General features: G+C 74.9%; 1 protein-coding gene across 1 annotated transcript; it reads left to right on the top strand.

Annotated features, from left to right (window-relative positions):
• Positions 1-410: 410 nt before the first annotated feature.
• LOC135311414 (low-density lipoprotein receptor-like) lies at positions 411-9825 on the top strand (the record flags this gene model as incomplete). Its single annotated transcript, XM_064440550.1, is given in 14 exon segments — positions 411-640; positions 2756-2878; positions 3524-3646; positions 3726-3850; positions 3852-4098; positions 4850-4972; positions 5064-5186; positions 5344-5466; positions 6132-6257; positions 7543-7714; positions 7823-8041; positions 8136-8254; positions 8996-9135; positions 9631-9825. Coding segments are annotated over 14 exon segments (2010 nt in total), but the record flags the coding sequence as incomplete, so codon positions are not given.
• Positions 9826-10555: the final 730 nt, after the last annotated feature.

The raw sequence follows: 10555 nt of genomic DNA on the forward strand, positions 1-10555 counted from the left end.
TGCCGCCAAAAATCAGCCATTAATTCCGCGCCCAAACGGTGCGAAACGGTTTAAAACCGCCGCGGGGGGGGGGGGGGGGGGGGAGGGGGGGGGGCGGGGGGGCCGGGCGGGAATGCGGGGGGCCGGGAGCCCCGTGTGTGTCTGTCTGTCCGTCCGTCCGTCCGCCCCACCCCCTCGGGTGATGTCGGGCGGGTTGGGAACATCACCCCACGCCGAAACCCCACCCCCGCGCGGCGCCTTGAAATGGGGCCCCGCCGCGCCCCCGCCCCACGGCTGCCCCACGGCCGCTCCGCCGGGCCCCGCGGCCGCCCCACCGCTGCCCCACGGCCGCTCCGCCGGGCCCCGCGGCCGCCCCACCGCTGCCCCACGGCCGCTCCGCCGGGCCCCGCGGCCGCCCCACGGCTGCCCCACGGCCGCTCCGCCGGGCCCCGCGGCCGCCCCACGGCTGCCCCACGGCCGCTCCGCCGGGCCCCGCGGCCGCCCCACCGCTGCCCCACGGTCGCTCCGCCGGGCCCCGCAGCCGCCCCGCCGGGCCCCACCGCTGCCCCACCGCTGCCCCACCGCCGGAGCCAGGCGGCACGTGCCGGGATGAGACCCGGGCCCGCGGCGCTGCTGCTGCTGCTGGGGGTGACGGCGGCAGGTGAGGGGGGCTTGAATGGGGGGTGACACCCCACCGTTACGGGAGCCCGGCGGGGGGGGAAGGGGGGACGGGGAAGGGGGTGCACGGAGGGGAGGCACCGGGGGGGGGAACTGGGCCCACCGGGGCTCGCCGTCCTCACCGGGCTTGGACCCCCCAAGCCGGGCTTAACCCCCAAACCGGGTGCGGGACCCCCCAACACCAGACCTGACGCCCCCCGAGCCGAGGCTACCCCCGACCCCCACCACCCCCCCCGCCGGGCCGGGGTCGCGGCGCCGAGGGGAGGGGGCGCTGGGCGGGGAGAGGGGAGGCTCCGCCCCCTCGGCACGGGAAGGGACCTATCGCCGCCCGCGCCCCGCCCCGCCCCGCGGCGGACGAGTTTCCTATTGGCTGCGGTGCGGACTGGCCACCCGGCGCGGGCACGGCCCGGCAGCCAATGGGAGAGCGGCGCGGCCTGGCCCCGCCCTTCCGGAGACCCCGGGGACCCCCCGGCAGGGGCCCGATCCTTGGGGCTGCCCCTTCCCCCCCCCCGGGATGGGCCTGGGACCCCCTAAGGAGGGGCCCGATCCTCGGGACCGACCTCTCCGGGGAGGGCCCGGTTCTGGGTCTAAACCCACACACAGAGCCCCGAGAGGGGCCCGATCCTTGGGGCTGACCCGCACCGGGATGGGCCCGATCCTTAGGGCTGACACCCCTCCCTTTCCCCCCCGGGATGGGCATGGGACCCCCGAGGAGGGGCCCGATCCTACGGAATTACTCCCCCCTCCCCGGGAAGGACCCGCACCCTGGGACTGACCCCTCCGGGATGGGCCTGGGACCCCCAAGGAGGGGCCCGATCCTGGGACAGACAGCCCCCACCTCCGGAGGGGCCCGATTCTTGGGGCTGACCCCTGCCGGGAGCCGGCTGGGACCCCCCCGGGGATGGGCTGCACCCCCAGGTCAGACCCCCCACGCCCGGCTGGGCCCCCCCATCTGCCCCGACCCCACAAGCGGGGCTTCCCCACCCCACCCCAGCCCACCCCCCCCGGGCGCGGGGGGCTTTGGGGGGCCGCGGCGGGGGGTGAAGGGCCCCGCGGGTCACCCTGACCCCGGCGCCGGCACAAACAACCCTCCCCCGGCAAAGTCCAACCGGCGCCGGCGCCGCGCCCGGCCCCCCCGGCCGCTGCGGGAGCGGGGGTCTCGGCTGGGGGGGTCTCGGCTGGGGGGTCTCGGCTGGGGGGTCTCGGCTGGGGGGGTCTCGGCTTTGGGGGGGTCTCGGCTGGGGGGGTCTCAGCTTTGGGGGGGTCTCGGCTGGGGGGGTCTCGGCTTTGGGGGGGTCTCGGCTGGGGGGTCTCGGCTTTGGGGGAGTCTCGGCTGGGGGGGTCTCGGCTGGGGGGGTCTCGGCTGGGGGGGTCTCGGCTGGGGGGGTCTCGGCTTTGGGGGGGTCTCGGCTGGGGGGGTCTCGGCTGGGGGGTCTCGGCTTTGGGGGAGTCTCGGCTGGGGGGGTCTCGGCTGGGGGGGTCTCGGCTGGGGGGGTCTCGGCTTTGGGGGAGTCTCGGCTGGGGGGGTCTCGGCTGGGGGGGTCTCGGCTTTGGGGGTCTCGGCTGGGAGGGTCTCGGCTGGGAGGGTCTCGGCTGGGGGGTCTCGGCTTTGGGGGAGTCTCGGCTGGGGGGGTCTCGGCTGGGGGGTCTCGGCTTTGGGGTGTCTCGGCTTTGGGGGGGTCTCGGCTGGGAGGGTCTTGGCTTTGGGGTGTCTCGGCTTTGGGGGTGTCTCTGCTTTGGGGGGAGTCTCTGCTTTGGGGGGTGTCTCGGCTTGGGGGGGTCTCGGCTTGGGGGGGTCTCGGCGCTGGGGGTGTCTCTGCTTTGGGGGGAGTCTCTGCTTTGGGGGGTGTCTCGGCTGGGAGGGTCTTGGCTTTGGGGTGTCTCGGCTTTGGGGGTGTCTCTGCTTTGGGGGGAGTCTCTGCTTTGGGGGGAGTCTCGGCTTGGGCGGGTCTCGGCTTTGGGGGAGTCTCATCCCCAGGATTCGGGGCGGGGTGGGGTTGCCGTGAAAACGCCACTGTCAGCTGCGCCGGGGGTCGGGGGGCCGCGGGGGGGCCGGGCCGGGGGCCGGGGGGCGCCGGCTGAGCCCCCCCCGCCGCAGGCACCGAGGAGTGCGGCCGGAGCGAGTTCCGCTGCGGGGACGGCGCCTGCATCGCCGGGGCGTGGGTGTGCGACGGCAGCGCCGAGTGCGGGGACGGCTCCGACGAGACGCCGGAGGCCTGCCGTGAGTGCCGTGTCCGTGGCGTGTCATGTGCCATGCGTGTGCTGTGCCAGGAGCTTTGCCCGTGCCACGCGTGTGCCCTGCTCTGGCGTGTGCCGTGCCAGGCATCGTGTGACCCACCATGGAGCGCCCGTGTGCTGCGACACACCGTGACACGTGGCTGTGCGTGTGCCGTGTGTGTGCGGTGCCATGTTCTGTGTGCCGTGTGTGTGCCATGTGCCGTGTATGTGTCATGTATGTGCCGTGTGTGTGCGGTGCCATGTTCTGTGTGCCGTGCATGTGCCGTGTGCCGTGGTGCCGTGTATGTGCTGTAAGCGTGCCATGTATGTGCCACGGTGCCATGTTCTGTGTGCCATGTGTGTGCCGTGTATGTGTCATGTATGTGCCGTGTGTGTGTGGTGCCATGTTCTGTGTGCCGTGTGTGTGCCATGTGCCGTGTGTGTGCTGTGTATGTGCCATGTATGTTCTGTGTGTGCCGTGTATGTGCTGGGTGCCATGTTGCCATGTTCCATGTGCCGTGTGTGTGCCATCTGTGTGCCATGTTCCATGTGCCGTGTGTGTGCCATCTGTGTGCCATGTTCCATGTGCCGTGTATGTGCCGTGCATGTGCCGCGTGCCGCGGAGCCATGCCCCCCCGTGCCCCCCCAGGCTCCCTCTCCTGCTCCCCGAGCGAGTTCAGCTGCGGCGGCCGCCGGAGCCGGTGCGTGCCGGCCTCCTGGCGCTGCGACGGCCACCGCGACTGCGAGAACGGCTCCGACGAGCTCGACTGCCGTGAGTGCCGGGGGCGGGGAGGGGTCTGGGGGCGCCCCCCCACCCCACGCCACTCACCGGGCCGGGGTCCCTCCCGCAGCCCCCCGAGCCTGCGGCGGGGACCAGCTGCGCTGCGGCGGCGGCGGCTGCGTCTCCCGCGCCTTCGCCTGCGACGGGGAGCGGGACTGCGAGGACGGGGCGGACGAGGCCGGCTGCCCCCCCCCCCGCCCCCTGCGGCCCCCACACCTTCCGCTGCAACGACTCGACCTGCGTCCCCCAGCTCTGGGCCTGCGACGGGGACCCCGACTGCCCCGACGGCTCCGACGAGTGGCCCCGCAGCTGCGGCTCCCCCCGGCCCCCCCCCGCCTGCCCCCCACTCCAGTTCGCCTGCGGCTCCGGCGAGTGCGTGCACCGGCGCTGGCGCTGCGACGGCAGCCCCGACTGCCCCGACCGCTCCGACGAGGAGGGATGCGGTGGGTGACCCCGCCGGGGGGCGCGGGCTCCGGCCGGGGGGTGCTCCGGGGGGGGGGAGCTCCGGGGTGGGGGAGCTCCGGGGTGGGGGTGCTCCGGGATGGGGGATGCTCCGGGATGGGGGTGCTCCGGATCGGGGGTTGCACTGGGATTGGGGTGCCCTGGGCCAGGGGGTGCTCCATGATGGGAGTGCTCCGGGTCGGGGGGGTGCTCTGGGTCAGGGTTTGCCCTGGGATCAGGGTGCTCTAGGATTGGGGTTGCTGTGGGTCAGGGGGATGCTCTGGGTCAGGGTTTGCACTGGGATTGGGGTGCCCTGGAATGGGGGGTGCTCCAGGATGGGGGTGCTCCGGGTCGGGGGGGTGGTCTGGGCCAGGGGTTGCCCTGGGATCGGGATGCTCCGGGATGGGGGTGCCCTGGGATGGGGGTGCTCCGGGATCAGGGTGCTCCAGGATGGGGGTGCTCCGGGTCAGGGGGGATGCCCCGGATCAGGGGTTGCACTGGGATTGGGGTGCCCTGGGCCAGGGTGTGCTCTGGGATGGGGGAGCTCCGGGGCAGAGGGGTGCTCCAGGATCGGGGTGCTCTGGGTCGGGGGTTGCCCTGGGATAGGGGTGCCCTGGGGTGGGGGCTGCTTCAGGTTCCAGGACGCTCTGGGTCACGGGGTGCCCTGGGGTGAGGATGCTCCGGCTCGGGGGGTGCTCCGGGCTCGGGGTGCCGATGCCCCGGCCCCCCCCGACCCCCCGCCTCCCCCCGCAGCCACCACCACGTGCCGCCCGGACCAGTTCCAGTGCCGGGACGGGCGCTGCGTGCTGGGGGTCCGGCAGTGCGACGGCGAGGCCGACTGCCCCGACGGCGCCGACGAGGAGGGATGCCACAACGGTACCCGCCAGGACGATGTGGGTGGGCTGGGGAGGGCGGGGGGCTCCGGGGGTGCCCGGGGGGGGGCTCACCTCCCGCTCCCCCCCCCCAGTGACCACCTGCGACGGCCCCTACAAGTTCAAGTGCCGCTCGGGCGAGTGCATCCCGGTGGAGCAGGTCTGCGACCGGCGCCGCGACTGCCGCGACTGGTCCGATGAGCCCATCAAGGAGTGCGGTACGGCCAGGACCCCCCCAAGCCCCCCTCCCCCGCAGCCTTCCGCGGCGCGTGGGGGGGTCTCTGACCCATCCTGGGGCGGGGGCGGGGGGGGGGTGGTGGTGTTCCTTGGGGTTCCCCCCAACCAACCACCCCCCCCAACCCGCCCCCCCTCCAGGGGTCAACGAGTGCCTGGACGGCAACGGCGGCTGCTCCCACGTGTGCCGGGACCTCCGGCTGGGCTACGAGTGCCTCTGCCCGAGGGGCTTCGCCCTGGGCCCCGACGGCAAGAGCTGTGAGGGTGGGTGCTGCCCCCCCCGGCCCCTCCAGGGGACACCCTGACCCCCCCCCAAGGGACCCTCTGACCGCCCCTGGATTCCCCAGGGCCCTCCTGACCCACCCAGGGACCTTCAGACCCCAACCCCCAGATCCTCCTGACCCCCCGAGAGACCCCTCTGACCCCCCAGAGCACTCCTGACCCCCCCAGAGACCCTCAGACCCCCCCCCAGATTCTCCTGACACCCCCCAGGACCCCCAGGGACTCTCTGCCCCTGGGTTCCCCAGGCCCTCCTGACCCCCCCCAGAGACCCCTCTGACACCCCCCCCCCCCAAGGGCTCTCCTCACCCCCCCCCAGGGACCCTCGGACAACTCCCCCAGATTCTCCTAGGCCCCCCCCCAGGCCCTCCTGACCCCCCCAGAGACCCCTCTGACCCCCCAGGGCCCTCCTGAACCCCCAGAGACCCCTCTGACCCCCCCCGCCCCGAGACCCCTCTGACCCCTGCCAGGGCCCTCCTGACCCACCCAGTGACCATCCAACCCCCCCAACCCCCCCCGATTCTCCTGGCCCCCCAGAGACCCCTGTGAGACCCCCCCCTCCCCCCCCAGGGTACTCCTGACCCTCCCCAGGAACTTCCCGGCGCCCCCAAAGCCCCCCTGACGCCCCTGGCCCCCCCTGCCCCCCCCAGACATCGACGAGTGCCGGGACCCCCGCAGCTGCAGCCAGCGCTGCCACAACCTGCCCGGCAGCTACAAGTGCGAGTGCGGGGGGGGGTACCGGCTGGACCCCCGCAGCCTCGCCTGCCGCGCCCTCGGTGGGTGCCCCGCCCGCGGAGCCCCCGTTCCTCCCTCCCTGCACCCCGACCCTGCAGCTCCGCGCCCCCAGTTCTCCCCCCGTGCCCCAACTCCCCCAGGCTCCGCCCCCCGCACCCCCATCCTCCCCCCCCTTTGCACCCCCATCCTCCCCCCACACCCCCATCCTCACCCCCCCTTTGCACCCCCATCCTCACCCCCCCTTTGCACCCCCATCCTCGCCCCCCCTTTGCACCCCCATCCTCACCCCCCTGCACCCCCTTTGCACCCCCATCCTCACCCCCCCATTGCACCCCCATCCTCGCCCCCCCGCACCCCCATCCTCCCCCCCCACACCCCTTTGCACCCCCATCCTCGCCCCCCCTTTGCACCCCCATCCTCCCCCCGCATCCCCATCCTCACCCCCCCTTGTACCCCCATCCTCCCCCCACACCCCCATCCTCACCCCCCTGCACCTCCTTTGCACCCCCATCCTTGCTCCCCCTGCACCCCCTTGCACCCCCATCCTCGCCCCCCCTCTGCACCCCCATCCTCCCCCCACACCCCCATCCTCACCCCCTGCACCCCCTTTGCACCCCCATCCTTGCTCCCCCTGCACCCCCTTGCACCCCCATCCTCGCCCCCCCTTTGCACCCCCATCCTCCCCCCACACCCCCATCCTCGCCCCCCCTTGCACCCCATCCTCGCCCCCCCTGCACCCCCTTGCACCCCCATCCTCGCCTCCATCATCACCCCCCTTTGCACCCCGATTCCTCCCCCTCGCCCCCCCCTCCACCCCCCCTTCCCCCCGTGCCTGGTGCCAGATTTGGGGGTGCACCTGGGGCTGGGGGTGTCAGCAGTGGGTGCGAGCTGGGCGAGGCGTGGGTCTGGGGGTGCTGGGGTGGGTCTGGGAGTGCTGGGGGGAATTGGGGATGCTGGGGGGAATCGGGGGTGCTGGGAGGACCTGGGGGGAGTCGGGGGTGCTGGGGGGGTCTGGGGTGGGTTTGGGGTGCTGGGGGGAGTTGGGGATGCTGGGGTGGGTCTGGGGGTGGCTGGGGGGATCTGGGGGTGCTGGGGGGTGCTGGGGTGGGTCTGGGGCTGCTGGGGGGATCTGGGGGTGGCTGGGGGAGTTGAGGGTGCTGTGGGGGTGCTGGGTGGGTCTGGGGGTGCTGGGGGGAGTCATGGGTGCTGGGGGGGATCTGGGGGTGCTGGGGGGTGCTGGGGTGGGTCTGGGGGTGCTGGGGTGGGGGTGCTGGGGTGGGGGTCCCTGGCAGCGGGTGCAGCGCCTGCCCCCCCCGCCCCCCCCAGGCCCCCCCGCCGCCCTCCTCTTCGCCAACCGGCACGAGATCCGGCGCCTGGCGCTGGACGGCGGCGGGTACCGGCGCGTGCTGGGGCCGCTCAAACACGCCGCGGGCCTCGACGCCGACGTCGCCGCCGGCACCGTCTACTGGGCCGACCTCGCCCAGCGCAAGATCTACCGGTGAGGGGTCCCCCCCCGCGCCCCCCGCCCCCCAAACCCCCCCAAAACCCACCCCGGCGCCGCCCTAACGCCGTCCGCCCTCTCTGTCCGTCCGTCCCGCCGCGGCAGGTCGCCGCTGGCCGACGGCAGCCGCCAGGTCGCCGTGGCCGAGCTGGGTCTGGGGTCTGCGGACGGCGTCGCCCTCGACTGGGTCCACGGGAACATCTACTGGACGGACTCGCGGCTGGGCGCCGTGGCGGTGGCGGGGGGCGGGGGCGCGCGCCGCGCCACGCTGCTGCAGGAGCCGGGGGCCAAGCCCCGCGCCATCGCCCTGGACCCCCTGCGCGGGTGCGGAGATGGGGGGGGGCGGGGGGGGGCTGGAGGGGACACACGCCCTCGCCGGTGGGGCGGGGGTGACGCGGCTCTGCCCCCCCCCCCCCAGTTACATGTACTGGACGGACTGGGGCGGCAGCGCCAAGATCGCCAAGGGCGGCCTCAACGGCGCCGACTGCTTCGCGCTCGTCACCGAGGGCGTCGAGTGGCCCAACGGGATAGCGCTGGGTGGGTGAGCCCCCACGGCGCCCCACGGCACCCCCACGGCACCCCCACGGCACCCCACGGCACCCCATGGCGCCCCCACGGCGCCCCACAGCACCCCACGGCACCCCCATGGCGCCCCACGGCACCCCCACGGCACCCCCCGGCACCCCACACACCCCCACACCACCCCACGCCACCCCCCGGCGCCCCACGGACCCCACCCAGCACCCCCCTGGCTCCCCATGGCACCCCCTGGTTCCCCCCCCGGCCTCCCCCGGCCCCCACCCCAGCACCCTGCAGCACCCGCCACAGCACCCCCACGGCTCCCCATGGCATCCCCTGGTCCCCCCCCGCCAGACCCCCCTGGCCCCCACCCCAGCACCTCACAGCACCCCCATGGCTCCCCACGGCACCCCCTGTTCCCCCCCCAGCACCCCCTGGACCCCCACGGCTCCCCATGGCACCCCCTGGCCCCCTCACAAGACCCCCCCAGCACTCCCACAGACCCCCATGGTCCCCCCCAGCCCCTGTGGCACCCCCGGCTCCCACAGCCCCCCCCACGGCACCCACAAACCCCACGGTACCCTCTAGCCCCCCACGGCCCCCCCAGCCCCTGTGAGTCCCTGGGCTGGTCCCGGCCCCCACCCCCATCCCCATCCCTGCGGGTCCGTGTCCCCCTCCCCCTCCCTGTGTCCCCCCCCGGCCCCCTGCGCCCCCCCCCCGGCCCCCCGGCCCCCGCCTGACGCCCCCCCGCCGCCCCAGACCTGCCCTCGCAGCGCCTGTACTGGGTGGACTCGCGGCTCCACACGCTCTCCAGCGTGGACGTGGACGGGGGTCGCCGCCGCACCGTCCTCACCGACCCCCACGTGCTCGCCCACCCCTTCGCCGTCGCCGTCTTCGAGGTGAGACCCCCCCCCCGTGCCCCCCAGCCCCCCACTGCTCCCCCAGCCCCCTGACACACCCTGGCCCCACTGCTCCCCCAGCCCCCCTGACACCCCCCGGCCCCACTGCTCCCCCAGCCCCGCACTGCTCCCCCAGCTCCCCCGACACCCCCCGGCCCCCCCAGCCCCCCACTGCTCCCCCAGCCCCCCGACACACCCTGGCCCCACTGCTCCCCCAGCCCCGCACTGCTCCCCCAGCTCCCCCGACACCCCCCGGCCCCCCCAGCCCCCCACTGCTCCCCCAGCTCCCCCGGCCCCCCCAGCCCCCCACTGCTCCCCCAGCCCCCCCGACACCCCCCACGCCCCCCAGTCCCCCACTGCTCCCCCCAGCCCCTCTGACACCCCCCAGCCCCCCCAGTTCCCCCCACACTCCCCAGCCCCCCCGACACCCCCCAACACCCCTGCTCCCCCCGCGCCCCCGGCCCCCCCGCGGCGCCCCAACCCGTGCCCCCCCAGGACACGGTGTTCTGGAGCGACGCGCTGCGCGGGGCCATCTTCAGCGCCCACGGCCGGACGGGCGCCGGCGTCCGCAGGGTGGCCCAGGGGCTGCCCCCCCCCGAGGACGTCGTCCTGCTGCACCCGCTGCGGCAGCCCCCAGGTACCCCCGCCCCCCGCCCCCTGTCCCCCCGCCCCCTGTCCCCCTGTCCTCCTGTACCCCTGTACCCCCGCCCCCCATCCTCCTGTCCCCCTGTCCTCCCCTGTCCCCCTGTCCTCCTGTACCCCTGTCCCCCCGCCCCCCATCCTCCTGTCCCCCTGTCCTCCTGTCCCCCTGTCCTCCTGTACCCCTGTCCCCCCGTCCCCCTGTCCTCCTGTCCCCCCGTCCCCCTGTCCTCCCGTCCCCCCGTCCCCCCGCCCCCCGTCCTCCTGTCCCCCCGTCCCCCTGTCCTCCCGTCCCCCCATCCCCCCGTCCTCCTGTCCCCCCGTCCCCCTGTCCTCCCGTCCCCCCGTCCCCTCGTCCTCCTGTCCCCCCGTCCCCCTGTCCTCCCGTCCCCCCATCCCCCCGTCCCCCTGTCCTCCTGTCCCCCCATCCCCCTGTCCCCCTGTCCCCCTGTCCTCCCGTCCCCCCATCCCCCCGTCCTCCTGTCCCCCCATCCCCCTGTCCTCCTGTCCCCCCGTCCTCCCATCCCCCCATCCCCCCGTACCCCCCTCCTCCTGTCCTCCTGTCCCCCCGTCCCCCTGTCCTCCATCCCCTGTCCTTCTGGCCATCTGTCCTCTGATCCCCTGACCTGCCATCCCCCTTCCCTCTGTCCTCCCATCCCTCTGTCCCCCATCCTTCTGTCCTCCCATCATGTCCCTCTGTCCTTCATCCCCTGTCCTTCTGTCTGCCTGTCCTCCCGTCCTACTGTCTGCCTGTCTGCCTGTCCTCCTGTCCCTCCATCCC

Source organism: Phalacrocorax carbo, unplaced genomic scaffold, assembly GCF_963921805.1.
Source record: "Phalacrocorax carbo unplaced genomic scaffold, bPhaCar2.1 SCAFFOLD_464, whole genome shotgun sequence".
NCBI classification, from domain to species: Eukaryota; Metazoa; Chordata; class Aves; order Suliformes; family Phalacrocoracidae; genus Phalacrocorax; species Phalacrocorax carbo.